This window comes from Salvelinus sp. IW2-2015, linkage group LG6.1 (genome assembly GCF_002910315.2).
Source record: "Salvelinus sp. IW2-2015 linkage group LG6.1, ASM291031v2, whole genome shotgun sequence".
Taxonomy (NCBI): domain Eukaryota; kingdom Metazoa; phylum Chordata; class Actinopteri; order Salmoniformes; family Salmonidae; genus Salvelinus; species Salvelinus sp. IW2-2015.
In genome coordinates, this window is record NC_036845.1 from 29,624,562 (window position 1) to 29,647,111 (window position 22,550).

Below are 22,550 nucleotides of genomic sequence, written 5' to 3' on the forward strand. Positions count from 1 at the left end.
TGGCCGACAACCCAATGAGGGCGCAGAACGCCTTACAGAACGAGAACTGCACCATGGGCTGAGCTATCTCCTTGGCTGAGGGTAACTTGGGAAGGAGAATAAAATGGGCGGCTTTAGAAACCCTATCCACCAATGTCAGGATAATGGTGTTGCCATCTGACGGAGGAAGACCAGTAACAAAGTCCAGGGATATATGGGACCAGGGGCGGTGAGGAAGAGGGAGTGGATGAAGAAGACCAGCCGGAGCTTATTTTGTGCACACACAGTGCAGGTGGCGATGAATGAGGAGACATCAGGAACCATGGAAGGCCACCAAAAGCATCGTCAGATGAAAGCCAGGGTCCGRCGGGAGCCGGGGGGCAGGTCAGTCTCGAGGAATGTGCCCATTCCAGGACCGGGGAACAGGAAGAGTCCGGGACAAACATCCGGTTAGCCTTACGGACCAGGCTCTCTATACCCCAGACGAGTGCAGCCGCCAGACAGGAGGTAGGGAGGATGGTCTCGGGGTCAGACGGGGTAGCAGCAGAGCTATTCAAATGTGAGAGTGCGTCAGGCTTCACATTCGTGGACCCCGGGCGGTAGGAGAGAGTGAAATTGAAACGGGTGAATAACAGGGCCCAACGAGCCTACCTAGAGTTAAGGCACTTGATGGTGMGGAGATATTCCAGGTTCTTTTGGTCAGTCTACACTAAGAATGGGTGTTCCGCTCCTTCCAACCAGTGCCTCCACTCCTCCAATGCCCTCTTGACGGAGGGGAGTTCTCGATTACCCACATCATAGTTCCTCTCAGCAGGGGTAAGACGATGGGAGAGAAAAGCGCAGGGGTGCAGCTTTTGGTCCTGGGCAGAACACTGGGACAGGATGGCCCCCACTCCGACATCCGAGGCGTCGACCTCCACCACAAACTGACCGGACGGGTCCAGATGGCTGTAGTGAATCGATGTTTGATGTCCGAGAACACCTCGTCAGCTRCTGGAGACCATGTGAACGGAACCTTGGGAGAGGTGAGTGCTGAGAGGGAGGAAGCAAGGGTGCTGTAACTCTGGATTAAGCGGCGGTAAAAGTTAGCAAATCCCAGAAACCCTGGAAATCCCAGGGTTGAGGCCAATCCACCACTGCTCTCACCTTGTCTGGATCCATCTGTATATGTCCTGCACAGATGACAGTATCCTAGCAAGGAGATGGTGGAGCGATGGAATTCACACTTCTCCGCTTTAACGAGAGTCTGGTTCTCCAGGAGACGCTGAAGGACCTGTCAGACGTGGAGGACGTGCTCTTGAGTTGAACGGGAAGACAAGGATGTCGTCGAGGTAGACAAGCACGGACCGGTACAGCATGTCCCGGAGCACATCGTTGACCAGGGCCTGGAACACAGCGGGAGTGTTTGTCAGTCCAAATGGCATAACCAAGTACTCATAGTGCCTACTAGCCATGTTAAAGGCTGTCTTCCACTTGTCTGTTTCCCGTATCCAAACCAGATGGTAGGTKTTCCGAAGGTYCATCTTTGAGAAGATGGTCACACCCTGAAGAGGTTCGAAAGCCGAGGAGATGAGTGGTGGAGGGTAGCGTTTTTGAACTGTGATGGCCCCGGTAGTCGATACACGGGCTCAGGGCCTGGTCCTCTCCACAAAGAAGAGCGGGAGAGGCGGGAGAGGCAGATGAATGAACACTCCCTACCGCGCAGTCTGCCACACTATGGTAGTTTTACCGCAGTTGGAGTAGCTTCCGAGCAGCCTCTCTCCCGGACAACGGAGAATCAAACACCTTCCTAACCTCCGCCACGGACTCCTCCAGAGTGAGGCAAACGGTGGATTGTTGCTCCCACACCGCTGTCACCCAGGCGAGAGCCCTCCTGAACATCAGCGTTATAAGATCCGAGGGAAACGAAGAGGGCTGCAGCTCGAAGATGAGGGAGCACTGGTAGAGATACCTTCTGCATGTTTCTGGATCTCCAGCGTAGCTGGGATAGGCTGGGGAGAAGTGCCACTGGTAGTGGGGTTACTGAGAGTCTGGGGGTTACCGTAGAGGCTGATATCGGGGTTACTGAGAGTCTGGGGGGTTAYCGTAGAGGCTTGGTGTCTAGTAGAATATCCACGGAATTGCTCCAGCAATGCATTGAAAATGCAGTCGTGGCATTCTGCCAAGTTCTGGAGTCCTTCTTTAAGGTTTTGAAGTAACTCCTTGTGTCTTCCAATGGTGGCTCCTTGGGAGGAGACAGCGTTGCGGAGCTGGTCCGGGTCTGCTGGGTCAGTCAGGGCCAGTTCGTACTATCACGGCTCAGGCTCAGACCCAGATGCAGACACAGGAGGCGGATAGTACGAGTCTCAGAGTTTATTACAGTACAAGGGGCATGCAATCGGTAGGTCAAGGCAGGCAAAGAGTCGTAATCCAAATCAGAGTCAGGCAGGTACAGGACGGCAGGCAGGATCAGGGTCAGGACAGGCAGAATGGTCAAAATTGGGAAGACCGGGAACAACTAAAACTAGAGCACAGGAAACACGGGAACACGCTGGTAGGACTTGACAGGACAAGACGCAACAGACAAACAGAAAACGCAGTTATAAATACAACGGGATAATTTTATATTTATTTTATTTCACCTTTATTTAACCAGGTAGACCAGTTGAGAACAAGTTYTCATTTACAACTGCGACCTGGCCAAGATAAAGCAAAGCAGTGYGACACAAACCACAACACAGAGTTACACATGGAATAAACAAACGTACAGTCAATAACACAATAGAAAAAAAGTCTATATACAGTGTGTGCAAATGGCGTGAGGAGGTAAGGCAATAAATAGGCCATAGTAGCGAAGTAATTACAATTTAGAAAATTAACACTGGAGTGATAGATGTGCAGATGATGATGTGCAAGTAGAAATGCTGGTGTGCAAAAGAGCCAAAAAGTTAATAAAAACAAAATGGGGATGAGGTAGGTAGATTGGATGGGCTATTTACAGATGGGCTGTGTACAGCTGCAGCGATCGGTTAGCTGCTCAGAAAGCTGATTCGTTCCAGTCATAATGGGTGAAGATAGGAGATACCTGATGGGGGGTGAAGACGAGCACAAAGACAGGTGAAACRGATCAGGGTGTGACAGATATACTGCATTCTGACCTGTCAAATTCAATGAAACTCTCATGTTCTGTGTGGAATTTAAAGTTAAAAAAGTTCAATTCTACTTTTTGTCACTCAAACTCAAATTATACACCCTGTGGGGTGTATCCAATTCAATTTGAATTTTAATTCCAAAATTCTGAATTGAGCACAACCCTGGTGTGTACTTGGTGGGTGAAGATTAGAAATTGTCTCCTCTAGTTTAGCATTTCAATTTATCTCATTTCAATTTATCTCATTTACATTTATCTCACAAGGCCTGTTGTTCACCATCCAATGCCTTTATATGTGTCATAGGTGAAATACATTTGTTGGGCCTTTTTGTTCTCATTTTTCACACCACACACACGCACGCACGCACGCACGCACGCACGCACGCACGCACGCACGCACGCACGCACGCACGCACGCACACACACACACACACACACACACACGCGCGCGCCACACCACACGCGCACACAGAGTTGAAGTGGTTTGGCCTTGAAAATTGCTTGCTGTGTAATTGAGTTATTTTGTTTTTGGCCGGTACAGTAACACTGTGATTGGAGAACCTGGCAACACTTCAAAAAAATATTTGAGCTCCTTCTCACCCCCTCATCCCATCTCTGCCTCTCACCTGTGTTGAATAAATATTGTCTCAGTCTATTTCATGTCCCTATGTCAGACTACTGTCCTGTCCAGGAGGTGTGCTTGTTCATCAAGCTGCCTCACGTTGCAGAAACGTGAGATATACTCGTACTCTATGGGCCATTCTGGCTTGGACAAGACTAACTTACTTACTATGTCATGGATCACCAGACAGGTGGGTTGTATTGTAACCCAATATGTTTGCGAAGTACTTGTGTAGGGGAAAAGTGGTCAGTTTGGCTTGGAGATGTTTACAGTAGAAGAGATTTATCTCGTACTCTCGCCATTCACATAAACAGTAGCAGTTTCTGTTGTTTTTTCTCTATTTATCTCCCTCTGTTTATGCCGTCTTTCTCTGTATCACTGAGCTGTGTTCTTTTTTTTGTCAGTGTCCTCCATCGCTCTCTTTTTCTTTCCCCCTCCCATCTCCCTTTTCCCTCCCCCTCTTGCCTCCTCTTCCTCTTTCTAAACCCTGTCTCCCCTCTCCCCTCTCCCCTCTCCCCTCTCCTCCCTCTCCCTTATCCCTCTCCCACCTGTCCTCTCTCTCTTTCTCAGTGCAGTGATTGAGTGCTAGGTCTGACCCAGGCTGTCTCACCAGGCCTTGCCTACTCTCTGTTGATAATGACTCTAACGAGACTCTGCCTAAATGAGCTTTTAATGTGCTGAGTCTACCTGCGGCTAGAGAGAGAGGGGGAGGTAAGGAAAAATAGAGAGGGAGTAGAGAGGGGAGAGTATTGACTTTAAGTGTTGTGTGTGCTTGTGCAGTTTTAGACTCCCTGCATACTGCATGTGTACGGTTTTTTGACCACCCGTGTGTGTGCATGCTTGAGTTGTCTGTGCATGTGGATGGAACTTGCCCATCCTGAACATGTGTTGTGTCCCTCAGAGTGCCGGGACATCCTGCTACCCATGATGCTTCGGGAGCTAAGCGAAGCGCTGAAGGACATGGGTCAGGGGCCTCATGACGACCGGAAGAACAGCGTGGAGCTGCTCAACAACATCCTGGAGGTCCTCAGCAGAGACAATGTGGTGAGACACACACAGCCTATCAGAACACAGCTTACTGATACACTGACCAATCAGAGAGCACCATGCTTGGATATAGTCTGAGCTTAAAGGAAAATTCCACCTAAAAACTATCTTTTGGTATTTGTTTTATTAGTCCATTGTTGATATAGTCCCACAATGTTTTGCATGTCAGCAATCAGGTTTTCAAGAGGGTATGCTGCATTTTGCATCATATGATACAGAATGCATCATACCGGCTGCATGTATTTTGAAAGTTGTTGCTCCTCCTTTCCGCATCCTTTGACTCTTACTTTCTCCTTTCCGACACAGCCCTCCCCTCCCACTCCGTGGCTGAGTAACTTACTGCATGCTCACAGAACAGAGTTGCGGGCAGCTGAGCAAAAATKGAGGAAAACTAAACCTCCGCAGGACCTATCATCCTTCCACTCCCTCCTCTCTACCTTCTCTTCCTCTGTATCTGCTGCTAAAGCCACTTTCTATTACTCTAAATTTCAAGCTTCTTCCTCCAACCCTGGGAAACTATTTTCCACCTTCTCCTCCCTCCTTAWTCGTCCTCCCTTTCTGCGGACAACTTTGGAGACATACGCTCCTCATTCACTCAGCATACTGAGTCCATTGGTCCCACTCGCACAGAACTATTCTACGCCTTGACCTCTTTCWCTCCAGAAGAAATCCTGTGACTAGTGATTCCAGCGACGTGACAACCTGCCCACTCGACCCCATCCCTTCCTCCCTCCTCCAGACCATCTCTGGAGACCTTCTCCCATTCCTTACTTCTCACATCAACTCATCCCTTATCACTGGCTGTGTCACCTCTGACTTCAAGTTGGCCAGAGTCGCTCCCATCCTCAAGAAACCAACCCTCGACCCCTCTGATGTCAAAAACTACAGACCAGTATCCCTTCTTTCTATGACCAACTTTCTCCATATCTCTCTAAGAGTGATGTTCTTGACCCTAACCAGTCAGACTTCAAGACGGCTCACTCAACTGAAACCGCTCTCCTCTGTGTTACGGCAGCTCTCCGCTCTGCCAACGCTGACTCCCTCTCCACTGTTCTCATCCTCCTAGATCTATCCGCTGCCTTCAACATCGTGAAACACTGGATCCTCCTTTCCACCTTGTCAGGGCTGGCCGTCTCAGGCTCTGCACACTCCTTTATTGCATCCTACCTAGCAGGTCGCGCCTACCAGGTGACATGGAGAGGATCTGYGTCGGCACCACTTGCTCTCACTACTGGTGTCCTCCAGGGCTCAGTTCTAGTCTCTCCTATCATTGCTGACACCCATGGTGGTGACACGCACCTCTGCGTGCCTGGCAGACATCTCCACTTGGATGTCGGCCCACCACTTCAAGCTCAACCTCAACAAGACGGAGCTGCTCTTCCTCCCGAGGAAGGCCTGCCCGCTCCAAGACCTCTCGATTACGGTTGACAACTCCACGGTGTCCCCCTCCTAGAGKGCAAAGATCCCTTGGTGACTCGCTCCTGCAGGTTCATGCTCTACAACATCCGTAGAGTACATCCTTTCCTCACACCGGAAGCAGTGCGGGTTCTAATGCAAGCACATGTCCTCTCCAGTCTGGACTACTGCAGCTGTCTTTTGGCTGGGCACCCGCTTGTGCCGTCAAGCCCCTGTAACTTATGCAGAATGCTGCAGCCCACCTGGTGTTTCACCTTCCCAAGTTCTCCCATGTCGCCACACTCCTCTCCGCACACTCCAGTGGCCACCAGTCGAAGCTCGCATCCACTACAAGACCACGGTGCTTGCCTACGGAGCAGCAAGAGGAACTGCCCCTTCCTACCTCCAGGCTATGCTCGAGCCCTCCAGCCCAACCCGAGCACACCGTTCTGGACCTCTGGTCTCTTGACCATCCCAAATCTACTGGGGGTCAGCTCCCGCTCAACCCAATCAGAGCTATTGTCTGTCCTGGCATCCCAATGGTGGAACAAACTTCCTCCTGACACTAGGACAGCGGAGTTTCTTCTAAAAACCCATTAAACCCGCCTCTTCAAAGTGAGATATCTGTCTAATCAACCCCCCATAAAAAAAAAAAACTGCACTTGTCTTTTCCTAAAAGTACTGAYTTTGCTGAAAACGTATTTACTGTGATATGTGGTTGTCTCAACTAGCTATTTTAAGATGAATGCATTGACTGTCAGTCGCTCTGGATAAGAGTGTCTGCCAGATGGCTGAAATGTGAATGTAAAAGGGCATTATAACTTAAATGTGATTGATTGATACGGATGAATCAGAACGCTTCGTGCCGGGGCACTTACCAATCACACACATAGTGACATAGTGAGTAGTAGATCGATCACTGAGCTCACCTGCTGACACGTACGCCATGCAACCTGATACCCAACGCACCCACCCACTCACAGAGTGAAGAACAAACACACGTCTTCAACATCCTACAGCGGCTTGTTAATTGCTTAAGCAATTTGTTGACAGCCCACAGAGCCTTTGAAGGGGAGTTATGACCGTTTTCCCCTTATTTACTTTGTTGGCACTAATGAATCCTGAGAAAATATGGAGAGAGTGAGARGGGGTGGGGGAGAAGGAGAGGGAGAGAAGGAAAGAGAACGAGAGGGAGACGGAGGGACGGATAAACAAATGAACTTAAAGGGAGTTTGAGGGTGAATTGTGACTTTACATCCGACAGAGACAGACAGAGGTAGTCTAGAGGTACCGTATGTGTTCTGGGTTTAGAGCCTCTCTGCCTCTAGCAGTTTAATCTACTGTGTTGAATCCCTTAAGTCTTAGCGAGTCCTGGCTTTGGTGCGCTTAGGAGAGCTCTACAACATATGGCGTGATTATTTTTCTGTCCCAGACGCAACCGTGCCAATATAATATCTCCCTACCCCTGTGTAGCAACACTCGGATTACAGACAAGTCAATCTGCCTGGTGTCTCACAGACAAAAAGAGCAAATATGAGGGATTAGATCTGTGAGTGAGAAAGAGGGGGGGGGAAATAATACATTAAACCACAATTCATAGAGAGATGATGAGAGGGATTATGGGGTGGATAAAATGGAATACTTATAGATGGAAGAGAGAGAAAGAGTACGGAAGGCTGAAGTGTGATCCATCACAGAAAAAGAGAAAGACAATTTGCAAGGAGAAAAGACAAACGATGGAGGAGAGAGAAGGTATCGCCATGGGGTTTGCATAGTTTTGCGTGCTCCATTTCATTTACACAGTCTCTCTTCGGTCTCCTCTCTCGCCCCCCTCTATTTTTTTCATCTCTCTCCTCCTTCTTCTCTCACCATCTCTCCCCTCTCTTTCCCTCCTCCCTCCCTCTGTCCATCCCTATTTCCCCCCTGTCTCTCTCCTTCCATCGCCATCTCTCTCCTTTCCCTCTTCTCTCTCTCATCTCCTCAATCTCTCTCCTCTCCTCTCCACCTCCAGTAGATGCTTCCTCACTGTGCTGCAGACTGAGTGATTGCCGTGGGGATTTAGAGGGTACCTGATTAAGTTGTCACGCCAAATATTTCTTTGAACTAGAGAAGGGAGAGACCGATGCGAATGTCCTGGGGAATAACACACTGTGTGTGTGTGTGTGCGTGCGTGTGTGTGTGCGTGCGTGCGTGCGTGCGTGTGCTTGGGTGTGATGCTGCAGGAGGGGTTGTGAGAAAGAGTTTGCGGAAGAGGAAGCATTGTGTGCCTCTGATTTACTGAGGCGAGGGTGTCTGTGTGTGCTTGTCAAGGTGAGTGTGGGTTTGGGGGAGAGATACGATACAAAAACGATGCAATCAGATTTAGTTATTCAGTTATAGGAACAGCTGCTTCTATCAAACCTGCGTGTGTGTGATGATACACTCCCTCCGCTCTGTTTACCTTGACTGTATCCAGTGACTCAAAGTCAGAAATTTTTATTTCATTTAATCATGCCTGCCTGCCCCAAATCAATCCCTTTAAATCATGCATAGACATGACAGGCCACACACACTGTGATGACACACACACACACATCCTTGCCATTCATTATTCAATTATTCTTCCTCTCTCTTTTGGCACATACACACTGTTGATATGGCTAGAACTAGTTTGGGTAGAACYGTTTTTAAGGCCTGATTCACACGGTCTCCTCTGAACAGTTGATGTTGAGATGTGCCTGYTACTTGAACTCTGTGAATCATTTATTTGGGCTGCAATCTGAGGTGCAGTTAACTCTAATGAACTKATCCTCTGCAGCAGAGGTAACTCTGGGTCTTCCTATCCTGTGGCGGTCCTCATGGGAGCCAGTTTCATAGCGCTTGATGGTTTTTGCGACTGCACCTGAAGAAACTTTCAAAGTAATTTAAATTTTCCAGATTGACTGACCTTCATGTCTTAAAGTAATGATGGACTGATGTTTCTCTTTGCTTATTTGAGCTGTTCTTTCCATAATATGGACTTGGTCTTTTAGCAAATAGGGCTATCTTCTGTCTACCACCCTTTCCTTGTCACAACACATCTGATTGGCTCAAACCGAAATTCCACAAATGTACTTTTAACAAGGGTCACCTGTTCATTGAAATGCATTCCAGGTGACTACCTCATGAAGCTAGTTGAGATAATGCCAAGAGTGTGCAAAGCTGTCATCATGGCAAAGGGTGGCTACTTTTAAGAATCTCAAATATGAAATATATTTTTTGTTTAACACTTTTTTGGTTACTGCATGATTCCATATGTGTTGTTTAATAGTTTGGATGTCTTGACTATTATTCTACAATGTAGAAAATAGTAAAAATAAAGAAAAATCCTTGAATGAGTAGGTGTGTCCAAACTTTTGACTGGTACTGTATATACTGAAAAAATATATAAATGCGACATGCAACAATTTCATTGATTTTACTGAGTTACAGTTCATGTGAGGAACTCTATGGATTTCAAATGACTGGGAATACAGATATGTATCTGTTGGTCAAAGATACCTTTAAAAAATAGGCCTCACAATGGGCCTCAGGATCTCGTCATGCTATATCTGTGCCTTCAAATTACCATTGATAACATGCAAATCTGTTGTTTGTTCTTAGATTATGCCTGCCCATACCATAACCCCTCCGCCATCATGGGGCCCACACACGTGGTCTGAAGTTGTGAGGCCAGTTGGATGTACTGCCAAATTCTCTACAAYGAAGTTGGAGGCGGCTTATAGTAGAGTATACTGATCAATCGGAATCCACGCTTCAAGATTGTTTTGATCACACGGACTGGGATATGTTCCGGGTAGCTTTTGAGAGTAATATTGAGGAATATACTGATACGGTGACTGAGTTTATCAGGAAGTGTACAAGAGATGTTGTACCCACTGTTACTATTAAAACCTACACTAACTAGAAACCGTGGATAGATGGCAGCATTTGTGCAAAACTGAAAGCGCCAACCACCGCATTTAATCATGGCAAGGTGACTGGGAATATGGCAGACTACAAAACAGTGTAGTTATTCCCTCTGCAAGGCAATCAAACAGGCAAAACGTCAGTATAGAGACAAAGTGGAGTCGCAATTCAACGACTCATACACGAGACATATGTGGCAGGGTCTACAGACAATCACGGACTGCAAAAGGAAAATCAGCCATGCCGCGGACACCGATGTCTTGCTTCCGGACAAGTTAAACACCTTCTTCGCCCGCTTTGAGGATAACACAGTGCTACCAAGGACTGTGGGCTCTCCTTCTCCGTGGCCGACGTGAGTAAGACATTTAAGCGTGTTAACCCTCGCAAGGCTGCCGGCCTAGATGTCATCCCCAGCCGCGTTTTCAGAGCATGCGCAGACCAGCTGGCTGGTGTGTTTAYGGACATATTCAATCAATCCTTATCCCACTCTGCTGTCCCCACTTGCTTCAAGAGGGCCACCATTGTTCCTGTACCCAAGAAAGCAAAGGTGTCTGAACCAAACAACTACCTTACTTGTCACCCTAGACCCWCTTCAATTTGCTTACCTCCCCAAAAGATCCACAGACGATRCAATCGCCATCRCACTGCACACTGCCCTATCCCATCTGGACAAGAGGAATACCTATGTAAGAATGCTGTTCWTTGACTRTAGCTCAGCATTCAACACCATAGTACCCTCCAATCTCATCATTAAGCTCGAAGACCCATATCTGAATCCCGCCCTGTGCAGCTGGATCCTGGACTTCCTGACGGGTTCTGGGAGTGTGGTGCCAGGAAAATACCCTCTCAGTCAACGTCAACAAAACAAAGGAGATGATCGTGGATTTCAGGAAACAGCAGAGGGAGCACCCCCCTATCCACATCAACGTACCACAATGGAGAAGGTGGAAAGCTTCCTCGGCGTGGAAAGTTCCTCGGCGTACACATCACTGACAAACTGAAATTGTCCACCCACACAGACAGCGTGGTGAAGAAGGCGAAACAGTGCCTCTTCAACCTCAGGAGACTGAAGAAATTTGGCTTGGCACCTAAAACTACCTCACAAACGTTTACAGATGCACAATTGAGAGCATCCTGTTGGACTGTATCACCGCCTGGTACGGCAACTGCACCACTCGCAGCCACAGGGCTCTCCGGAGGGTGGTGCAGACATTGGGCAAACTACCTGCCCTCCAGGACACCTACACCACCCGATGTCACAGGAAGGCCAAAAAGATCATCAAGGACAACAATCACCCGAGCCACTGCCTGTTCACCCCGCTATCATCCAGAACGCGAGATCAGTACAGGTGCATCAAAGCTGGGACCGAGAGACTGAAAAACAGCTTCTATCTCAAGGCCATCAGACTGTTAAATAGCCATCACTAGCACATTAGAGGCTGCTGCCTATATACATAGACTTAAAATCACTGGCCACTTTAATAAATGGAACACTAGTCACTTTAATAATGTTTACATATTTTTTTTACATACTCATATGTATATACTGTATTCTATACTATTCTACTGTATCTTAGTCTATGCCGCTCTGACATTGCTCGTCCATATATTGATATATTCTTATATTCTTATATATTCCTTTACTTAGATTCGTGTGAATTGGGTATATGTTGTGAAACTGTTAGATATTACTGCACTGTCGGAGCTAGAAACACAAGCCTTTCGCTACACCCACAATAACAGCTGCCAAGCGCGTGTATGTGACCAATAAAACATTTGATTTGATTTGAAGTTACATGTAAAGTGTTTGTCCCATGTTTTTTTTATTTGTTTTTTTAACTCTTGAAAGTTGTAATAGTAGAATGCACAAGGTGCAATTTCAAAATTGGGTAATGCATCATCAGTACCTCTTGTCATGTCAGTCATTGTGGACCTTCGAGAGATATTTATAACTTGTCAGAATTGTCCAGATCAACTAGCCCATGTCAGCTAACGTTTTTCTAGGTTGTTTGAGTCACTCACATATCACATGAATACACAATAGACATGTATAGAATTGCAGGAAATAACCTTTAAACCTGCAAAATGTTCTCTCCGCCATCGTGAGGGGTGTGAACAGTTTGTGTCATGAACGGTGCTTGTGCCCATAGAAATCGACATGGCGCGTGCAGGTGGGGCACTTGATGTTTCCCAATGCTGGAAGGGGGGGGGGGAGGGGGGGGGGCTGAGTGAAAAAATTTGGGAACCCCTACATATAAGTAACAATCAGAAATGTGCGGTGACAGAGGCTGTCACTGATTTTATTATTGTTCCTTTGGGGACATTTTGTAACGGGGGACAGTGAATTACTTTGGCGAGGCTCAGAGAGAGAAAATGGAGTGCGTTGGAGAAGGTTGGGGAATTTTCTTTTGCAGAGATCTACAAAAAGAGCCGATGAACAGTCATAGTGAGCGCAGTTTAGGGCATGCATATTGATTCTGTCCAAAAAACTGACAGGAAAGTATCTTTTTGGTCAACTGATTCATGACATTGCTTTCTCTCTCTCTCTTTCTCTTTTTTATTCTCTCTCTCTCTCTCTCTTCTCTCTCTCTTCTCTCTCTCTCTCTCTCTCTCTCTCTCTCTCTCTCTCTCTCCTCTCTCTCTCTCTTCTCGTCTCTCTCCTTCAGGGTGAGACATTCCAGCATATTCAGGACATTGTGGTCAGTCTCCTCAGGACCATCAACCGTACGGTCATTACCATGGGTCGTGAGCATGCCCTGATTGTGAGTAATCCAAACGACCCCCCTAAGCATTAGCCCCACTGGTGACCAGCCCACCATGCTCCTGGAGAGATTACACGAATGCAGGGTTTTGCTCCAAACAAGCTGGCTTGGGTTCCCATACTGGCTTCCCTAGTCTCAATCCTACCTCCTACTGTAAGTTGTGCACATGTAGATCATCTAGAACAGGCCTGGGTAAAGGCCGGCCCGGGGGCCGTATGCGGTTCGCGACCTGATTCAATACAGCCCGCGGAATCATGCTCAGATCACGTAAAGAATTAGCGATAGTAAAGTTGTGAAAAAAACGTATTTGATATTGGATGAGAGCAGTGATGCACGTGACATGGCGCAGTTGTTGATATTCTTACGAGGCATAACCACAGACTTTGAAATGACAGAGGAGCTTGCTTCAGTGCAGTCAATGAAGAGCACAACCACAGGGAAAKATATATTGGAGGAGGTTAGTAAGTGTGTGGCAAAGCTGGGAGTTTTGAAAAGTTATCCAATGTGACCACTGATGGGTGCCTGAAAACACGTTGGCCTTTTGAAAAGGATACAAGATCAAGTAGCTGAGCTGAACCCAGATCGGGAAAATTATTTTCTTGCATTCATCAGGAGGTGCTCTGTAAATGTGTTCTGAAAATGAGCCATGTTGTGGATACAGTCACTAAAGTGGTAAACTTCATAAGAGCAAAATCTTTAAACCACAGGCAGTTTGTCTCACTGTTGCAAGAGACAGAGTCGGGTCATGCATATCTCCCCTACCACACAAAAGTGAGATGGCTGAGTTTGGAGAATGTGCTTAAAAGGGTGTGGGACCTGAAGGGTGTGGGACCTGAAGGGTGTGGGACCTGAAGGGTGTGGGACCTGAAGGGTGTGGGACCTGAGTTTTTGCAAATGAAAGGAAAATATGTGGATTTCCCTCAACTGCAAGATAAAGAATGGTTGGCTGATTTTGCCTTCACCWTGGACATCATGGCCCTCATGAATGAACTGAATTCCAAACGACAAGAGAAGGGCCTTTAAGCACATCAAAACCTTCAAGGGAAAATTACTTCTCCTGACCCGTAAGTAGAAGCCAACAATCTCACCCACCTTCCGACACTACTAGTCTGTTCCCTATCAGGTGACCAGCGGGAGAAGTATACATCGCTGCTGCGTACTTTGAACGGTGAGTTTTCTCGTCGCTTTGACGATTTCAAAGTGTTGGAAAATGACACGCTGTTGGTTTCCTCTCCTTTCACCTTCAATGTGGAAAACGCTCCCACTGACCTGCAACTTGAGCTTATCGATCTTCAGTCTGATGCAGTGATTGGAGAACTATTCGAAACTATGTCAGTGACGAGGTTCTATGCATCTCTCGATGAACAAAGCTTTCCAAAGATTAGGAGTCATGCTCCGAAGATGTTTGCACTGTTTGGGTCAACCTCTGTATGTGAACAGACATTTTCAGTGACGAAATATAACAAGTCAAGGCACAGGTCATCTCTTACTGACTCTCATCTCTCAGCAATCCTGAGCATAGCGACGTCAGAAACTATACCGGACTTCACTGCTCTAGTCAGTGCCCATCAGTACTCCTCACACTGATTGAATAGTTTAAATGTAATGTTGAGCTCTCTCTCTCTTTCTTGTGTGTTTGTGCATACCCGTTAACAAGAGTTCTGTCCGTGGTGCTGAATGCACAGTGTACTTTTCCCTGCCCGTAGTTTGTTACATGTTAAATGATGAAAATACTTACCAAAGGAGAACATGGGAAGTCGTTTATTTCTGTACATGTTAAAAAGTCAAAAAGGCAGCATATCTGGACGTGATTTACAGTAGCTATATCTGTCAACACAGTCCTACACATGATGTATACTCCTGTAATATGATTCTGGCCCACAATGGCAATAATATATTCTAATGTGGCCCCTCCATGGAAAAGAATTGCCCAGGCCTGATGTAGAAGTTTCTCGAAAGAGCTTTCGATCGTAGAGTACTGCATTACACTGGCTGCTTTCTAAATCATTCTCTTCAGTCCTTTCAGTGTTTCCCAAATTGTTGTTTGGATCCTGCTGGTGGGTTGTGGCCAATTCAGTTTGGGCCACGGCTTAAAATTGGGTTCTGGCTAAAAACAATGGAGTTGTTTACTTAGTGTTTACTTGAAGGGAGACAAGCAATTTCCCCAAGCTATAGGTGGGTCTAAACACAGCACGTATTTGGGAAACTACTGATTGTTTCAGTCTGTAGACTTTCTTTCAGTTTAGTGACCTTTATTATACCCTTTGAAATACCACATTAAAGCCCTCCGCGGACTCACCCATCCGCTTCTACCATTCCTCCATAGTACCACAGCTTCATCCTAAGTGGTGGTAGTCAGTAGTGCTTTAAGTGTGTCATCGTGGGAATAGGGAATCACTGTTCAAGCAGGAAATTATGTTCTGTTTAAAATACACACTTTTATTGGATCCCAATATAACTATTACAAACAACACAGCGAGAGGAAATGGAAGAGAAAAGCATTGTGGGAGATCACACATGGGGATGGGAAGAGCGATCTATTAAAAAGCACTGATGTGGCAGGTTAGGGTCCGGGGCTGATTATTGGTTAAACAGTAAATAGGGTGTGGTCTTGGAAGGAAAGGTTGAGATTATTATTGGTTGAGCTTGTGTTTTAGCCAATAGCGCTGTGGAAAAATGAAAGCTCATAGTGTAAGAGGGATTCATTGTTTGTGTGTGTTTGTGTTTGTGTTGTGTGTGTGTGGTGTGTGTGTGTGTGTGTTGTGTGTGTGTGTTTGTGTGTGTGTGTGTGGTGTGTGTGTGTGGTGTGTGTGGTGTGTGTGTGTGTGTGTGTGTGTGTGTGTGTGTAAGTAAGTAATGTGTTTAGTGCTATAGCTGTGTGTGTATAATTTGTTGTGGCTGGTATTGAATTAGTAACGTTTTTCGTTTTGCGTATTGCGGGAGAATCCTGGTGAAAGCGTGTGTTGATTGGTTACGTGGCCTGTCACTCTCTGAAGGGATTGTAGATGGGCTGGTCACTCTGTAGGTAGTGGAATGTGAATAGGTGCTCATCTATGTTCAAGCACTGGGACCTTTGACCTAACAGAGTCACCACTAGACACTCTTAAACCGTGTCCCTTATGTGTCCAACCTAGCACAGTAGCACAATAACTCTGTTGGTCGGGGACAAAGTCACTCAGTTTAGTGTCTCGTCAAAATCCAGTAACCAGTGATCCCAAGACTTGAACTCTATCAGTTGGTCCACACCTCATAGAGTTGCCCATGGTAACTTATTGCTCTCCATGTTATCCACACTCCAACTGTTTCTCAGGTGTAGCATCTCTGTAGCTCAGATACCATAATAGGTGTACAGTTCCTATAGCAACATCAAAGACACAGGAACAGTCGCCATGGTCCATCGACCCACACCTGTCCAATCCCTTTGGTAACAGCAGCCCGCAACTTCTCCATGGCGACTGTACCCCCCCGGCGACGGATGTGTATCTACAGCCACCAGAAACACTTCTTGCGTAGCTTCTTGACGCGGGCCTTGGTGCTGGGGCGGGAGGGGGGAGGTTTGGGGACAGGGAGGGGGACATCGTAAACCCCATCTAGAGTTTCCATCACTGGCTGGAACCTCCCCTCTTGCTGTCTGAAGTCATGCTCCACACTGGTGAGAAAGAGGTGGAGAGAGTGCGGGGAGAGAGTGTGGGAGAGGAGGAAGAGAGAGTGGGGAGGGTGAGAGAGAAGGTGAGAGAGGGGGAGAAAGAGGTCGAAAGAGGCAGAGAGAGGTGACGAAAAAGGGAGAAAAGAGGGGGAGAGAGGTGGAGAAAAAGGGAGGAAAGAGGGGGAGAGAGGTGGAGAAAATAGGGGGAGAGAGGTGGAGAAAGTTAGTCACGTACGCACACATAAATTGCTTGTACTTATTCAAATGCCCTTTGATATAAATGCAGTTAGGTGTGCACAGTAACATACGCACATCAATGCACATGCTTAACACCTCTGAAAACACATGTGCTCATTCAAGTGCATGCCTATGCACCCAATCAGACACGCACACACACTGAAGTAATTTCACGTTCACAGAATTCTTACGCTTCATGCACCACTATATCACAGGCTGGAGTAATGAGAGGAGTGGGAGGAGAGAGGAAGAGAGAGCAGAGGAGGAGCGAAGTAGAGAGTCGTCCTAAAGTGTTGGAACTAAAAGAGAGGGCTGAGTGAAAAACGTATTTCCCCTGTGATGTTTTCAAAGCACTCCCTCCCCTTGCCTCATCTCTCTCTCTCTTCCTCTCTCTCTCTCCTCCTCTCTGTCTGCTCTGTCTCTGTCTCTCTCTCTCCTCCTCCTCTCTCTCTCGCTCTCTCTTAATACTTATAAAATATAATATATATTCTTCTCTCTAAAGTGGCTAATGCTTCGGGTCATACTGCAGTGGAGTTTGAGTGTGCACTGAAAGTTTGTGTGTGTGTTTTTGGTTTTGCTATCCTTGTGGGGACCAGAAGTCCTCACAATAAGAGTAAAACAAGGAAAATTCKGACATTTCGCTGGTCCCCACAAGGAAAAAGGCTATTTTAAGCTTAGGGATTAGGGTTAGAATGAGGGTTAGGGGTTAGGTTGAAGACGGTTTCTGTTTGTGATGGTATCAAACATTTTGTTGCGCGGTGCCTATTGCAACTTCCTGCTCTGTCTGCATATTGCAAGTCAGTCCGGTCTGGAGAGGGTGGGTAAACATTGGGCGGTTGCTTGCCTTAGAGATCAATGGAGGCCGAGGGCTCAGAGGGGTCAACAGAGGGGTCAACAGAGGGGTCAACAGAGGGGTCGACGCTTCAATGAGATGCAAACAATAACGAGAGGAAGACAATGAATTGATGCTGTTTTAGGTTTAGGGGTTAGGTTTACACTTATGGTTATGGGTTTGGGTTCGAGTTAGCGGTTTAGGGTTAAGGTTAGGGTGAAGGGTTAGGGATAAGGGAAAATCGGATTTTGAATGGGAATTAATTGTTTGGTCCACACAACAATAGCAAAACAAAGTTGTGTGTAATGAGATGAGTTGCGTAGGGTTTAAGCATCTGGAGTTAATGAGGCTTACGATGAAGGAAGGACAGGAGGATAGAAGATACGCGCGCACACACACACACACACACACACACACACACACACGTTTGTTTTACTATCCTTGTGGGAGACCAAAAAATTTATTCCCATTCAAATTCCTATGCCTACTCAGTCATCGTATTTGCTCTCTCCTGACAAATAAAACCTCAAATGAAACCGCTCAAATGACACAGCGGTGAGTGGGAAGAGGAGGCGTCCGATATACATAATGCACAGGGACTTCTAAAGGGGAAACAGCGGGAGGGAGGGAGAGAGAGAGCGAGGAGGAGGGAGAGAGAGAGCGAGGAGGAGGGTGAGAGAGAGAGAAGAGGAGGGAGAGAGAGAGAGAGAGGAGGAGGGAGAGAGAGAGAGAAGAGGTATGAGTAGTAGCGGGGTAGGAAGGGTGGTTGAAATGATGAAAGGATGAGTTGAGAAAACAGGAGGGGAAAACAAGATACAGAGAAAGAGGAAAGACGGGGGAGTAAATGGAAAGAGAGCCGTGAGAGGGAGAGGGAGAGTTGAGGTAAGGTTAGAATGTCCCCGGAAAAGAGGAGAAATGAAGAGACCGGAAGACATGAAAGAGAGGTAAAAGCACAGATGCAGACGCAGGGGAGAGGAAAGGAATATGAATAAATGATAAAGCACTGGAGAGGAGGAGTGCTACCACTGAAACCACGCATGCACACGCACGCACGCACGCACGCACGCACACACACAACACACACACACACACACACTACACCACACACACACACACACACACACACACACACACACACACACACACCACCACACCACACACACACACACCACACCACACACACACACACACCACACACACACACAAATGCGAAAAAAATAAGCATTACCCTGGCCTACACATTCCTTGCCGGCAGCATGTGCTTTCTAGGGTGTTTTAAAGAACGAGCATGTTTATCCATACCTCTCGCCACCCCCCCCCCCCCCTCTCTCCTCGTATCTCAGTTTCTTCATCTTCTTTATCTCTCTGTTATGTCCTCCCCTATGTGTTTTGGGGATATACGCCTCATTGGAAAGCCGCTCCGCTTAATTGTTCCCGCCGCTTGGCACTATTACATTTGTTACTCTGTGTGTGTGTGTTGTGTGTGTGTTGTTGTGTGTGTAGGATGTGTTGTTGTGTGTGTGTGTGTGTGGTGGTGTGAGTGTGTGTGGTGTGGTGTGTGTAGTGTGTGTGCTGTGTGTGTGGTGTGTGTGTTCGTGTCGCTGCGTCGTACGCTTCGATTGTGTTTTTTTGTCGTCAGAACTTCCTTTTCTGTCTTCTCTGCACGATCAGATAATTAGATTACAAATACTAAACATCTGCAGCCCAGGCAAACATACAAAATTCGTTTTCCCACTCAAATCATGAGATGGGAACTCCATCCACGACGTCTTGCTCTCTTCTCTCTCTCTCTCTCTTCTAACTACATCTCATCCCCCCATCCCCTCTAATGTCGCCGCTGAGTGTGTGAAACAACCATACTGTACACGTCAAGAAAATGACGTATGACTGTGAAATGTAGTGTGTATGTTGTGGCCATAATCCACAATAAAGTGATCGGCAAATGATGTAATAATAATCCTTCTCTCTGTTTGATATTAACTGTATGTACGTTCGTGTGTAGCGTGTGTGTGTGTGTTGTGAAGTGTGTGTGGTGTGTGTATTGGTTGGTTGTGTGGTTGGTGTGTGGTCGGTGTGTGTGCTGTTTATGTGGTGTGTGTGTGTTGTATCCCGTGTGGTGTGTGTGGTTGGTGTGTACCCAGCCATAATTCTATTGGGAAAAATTAGAATACATACTTGATTCCTTTTATTTAGAAAGAAGAGAATGGAGATAGGACGGAAGAGAGTGAGAGAGAGAACGAGAGAGAGAGAGAGAGAGAGAGAGAAGAGACGAGAAGGAGAGAAGAGAGAAGAGAGATGATGAGAGAGAGAAGAGAGAGAGAGAAAGAGAGAAAGATGAGAGAGAGACGAGAAGAAGAGAGAGAGAGAAGACGAGAGAAGAAGAGAGAGAAGAGAGAGAGAATGAAGAGAGAGAGAGAAGAGAGAAGAGAGAGCCAGAGAGAGAGAGAGAGAGAGAGTGAGAGAGAGAAGAAGAGAAGAAGATAAGAAGAGAGAGAGAGGAGAGAGAAGATTACACTTAAATCCAAATTCCTGGGACGTCTACCAACACAGTGTGGTAGTCTTTGAGGAGTGTGCCCAGTGGTAATAGTAGATCATTACTAGATAGTTCATACTCAGGCAGTAGTGATTCAGGCTACTACAGTAATGTATTCTATTTAACATTCACTTTGAACTTCACTGGGGGACTTCCTTGCTGTTCACTAGCTATTCAGGGACTTCCTAGCGGTCCTGTGATATTATCTGCCGAAACAGGTCCTGGGGGGGCCCCTGAGCTGCTTTCTGTGGCCCTGGGGGGCCCCTGTGTGAGCCGGTATCTCTGCCACCCTTCCCTCCGGTCCTAATTATTCCYGATTAGATGTGAACTCCTGCTGTAGCTAATGCTGTTCCTGGTTACAGAGGAGGAGAGGAGGAGGAGACGAGGACGAGGAGGAGATCTGGTGGGCTGATAGCGAGTTAGCAAAGAGMTGCACGTCCTGATTGGTTAAAGTTAGAGTCCTTAATTGAAACAATAACAAAGGGATGACCCCACCTCTGTTTGTGTAAAAAGCTGAGGGATGGGCCTGGAGAAATGTAACCACTCTCAAATTCATAGACAGAGCTATGGATGTAGGGACTGACCATCCATGATATAAAAAATGTAGTTTTAGCCATGTTTTGAGGCTGTACGGTGTTTAATATATTTACGTTGTTTACCAATATTGAGTAAAACAAGCTTATATTTTGGGTTCTGATTGGGTACAACAGTTAAACTAAGCTTATATTCTTCAAGAATCAATGGGTATTTATTATAAATTCATAAGTCCACAAATGGATGTGGCAACTAAGGATTCTAGCATTTAATGACTAATTTAGGTCACATCGATACAGAGAATGGAGAGCGAGGTGGAGAATGCTGATGTTGCTGCTGGGTACTTTGTAGGGTGTTTGTACAGGGCAGCATCTGACTAGGAGAATTTCTTGTTGCTACTGTCGATGACATCACAAGGACTTTTACCTGTTGGCGGCACTGAGGAGGGGGTGCGTCTTCCCGGTTCCTGCTTAACTTTACCGGCTTGCTTATTTCTCCTGGCCGAGTTGACCTAAGGCAACGAAGAAGAGGAAGGAAAAGGACTCGGCTGAAAAGACGAAGATACAYGGCTTCCTCTTCCTTGTATCCTGATAGCTGATGTCCAGTCGCTGGAAGAGGAACTTTGTGAACTCAGAGCTAGGCTTCAATCGCAGAGGAACATCAGGGAATGCTGTGTCTTTTGTTTTTACTGAGATATGGCTTACAGACAATTCACTTGACTCTGCCGTTCAACCAGATGGCTTCTCCATATCCCGAATGGATTGAACGGCGGCTTCTGCAAAGACTCAGGGGGATCTGGTAAGTGTCTGGGGGAGGGGTATGTTTCCTCGTAAACAATTCCCGGTGTACCGAAGTTGAAAGCGTTGCGAAATCCTGTTCATCATAACTGGAGTTTCTGATGCTAAAATGCCGACCCTACTATGTGCCAAGGGAATACTCGTGGGTTATTATGACAGCTGGGTACATACCGCCACAAGCAAACACCAAGGCGGCACACAGCAAACTCAGCCATACCCCGCCCCCCATTGCGGCCAATCAGATCACGTCTCTCTGCTCCTATTCCCCGCCTACAAGCAGCAACTCAAGAGGGAGCCACCAACACAGAGGACAGAGGCAGACTCGATGCTGCAGGATTGATTTGAGAATACTATTAGGAATAGGTTCAACGATTCATCTACCCAGGACTCATCCATTAACATTGAGGAATATACAGTACATCGTCAGTTACAAGCTTCATGTGTTGATGATGTTGTACCCACAAYAACAAGCCCGTACTGCAGCATYGAATGTCAGCAGAACGAACCCCGATGACTCGGTGGCGTGCGACGSGTACAAGGCWTGCAGGTATGAGCTCCCCAAATCYATTAGGGATGCAACAAGACACAKACTCAAACTTGAATTGATGTTCGACAATTCAAACCAACTCRCTTTGCATGTGTCAAGAGCGACAGACTATCACAGACTACAAAGGCAAATCCAGCTGTGCGGTGCCCACCGAAGCCTCCCTCCCAGGAAAGCTTAACACATTCTATGCTCRCTTCGAGGCAGACAATACTGAGCCATTCAGGAGGACTCTCGCTGCTCCGGTCGACCAGGTGCTTTCGCTCTCCGAGGCTGACWTGAGGAAAAACTCTCAAAAGAGTGAATACTCACAAAGCCGCCGGCCCACATGGGATCCCTGGCTGTGTCCTCAGAGTGTGTGTGTTGCCCAGCTGGATGGCATCTTCTGGGACATCTTCAACCTGTCCCGGGCTGTAGTCCCCACCCGCTTTACGGAGAACACCATCATCCCAGTGCCCAAGAAGAACAAGGTGACTTGCCTAAATGACTATTGACCCGTCGCTCTCACCTCGGTCATCATGAAGTGCTTCAAGAGGCTGGTCATGGCCCACATCAAGGCCAGCAT

The 22,550-nt window shown here is 47.0% G+C and overlaps 2 protein-coding genes across 2 annotated transcripts in view; one reads left to right on the top strand and one right to left on the bottom strand.

The window, feature by feature from the left end:
- LOC111964784 (dedicator of cytokinesis protein 2-like) overlaps positions 1–22,550 on the top strand; it is a 169,685-nt gene that overhangs the window by 66,601 nt on the left and 80,534 nt on the right. Inside the window, 2 exon segments of the mRNA XM_070443843.1 lie at positions 4,633–4,775; positions 12,767–12,862. Of these exon segments, the coding sequence (XP_070299944.1) occupies positions 4,633–4,775; positions 12,767–12,862 (239 nt within the window).
- Positions 15,787–22,550, bottom strand: part of LOC139027809 (mucin-4) — a 19,291-nt gene continuing 12,527 nt past the window's right edge. The window contains exon 2 of the mRNA XM_070443770.1: positions 15,787–16,511. Within this exon, the coding sequence (XP_070299871.1) occupies positions 16,346–16,511 (166 nt within the window). The 3' untranslated portion in view covers positions 15,787–16,345. The remainder of the gene's footprint in view (positions 16,512–22,550) is intronic.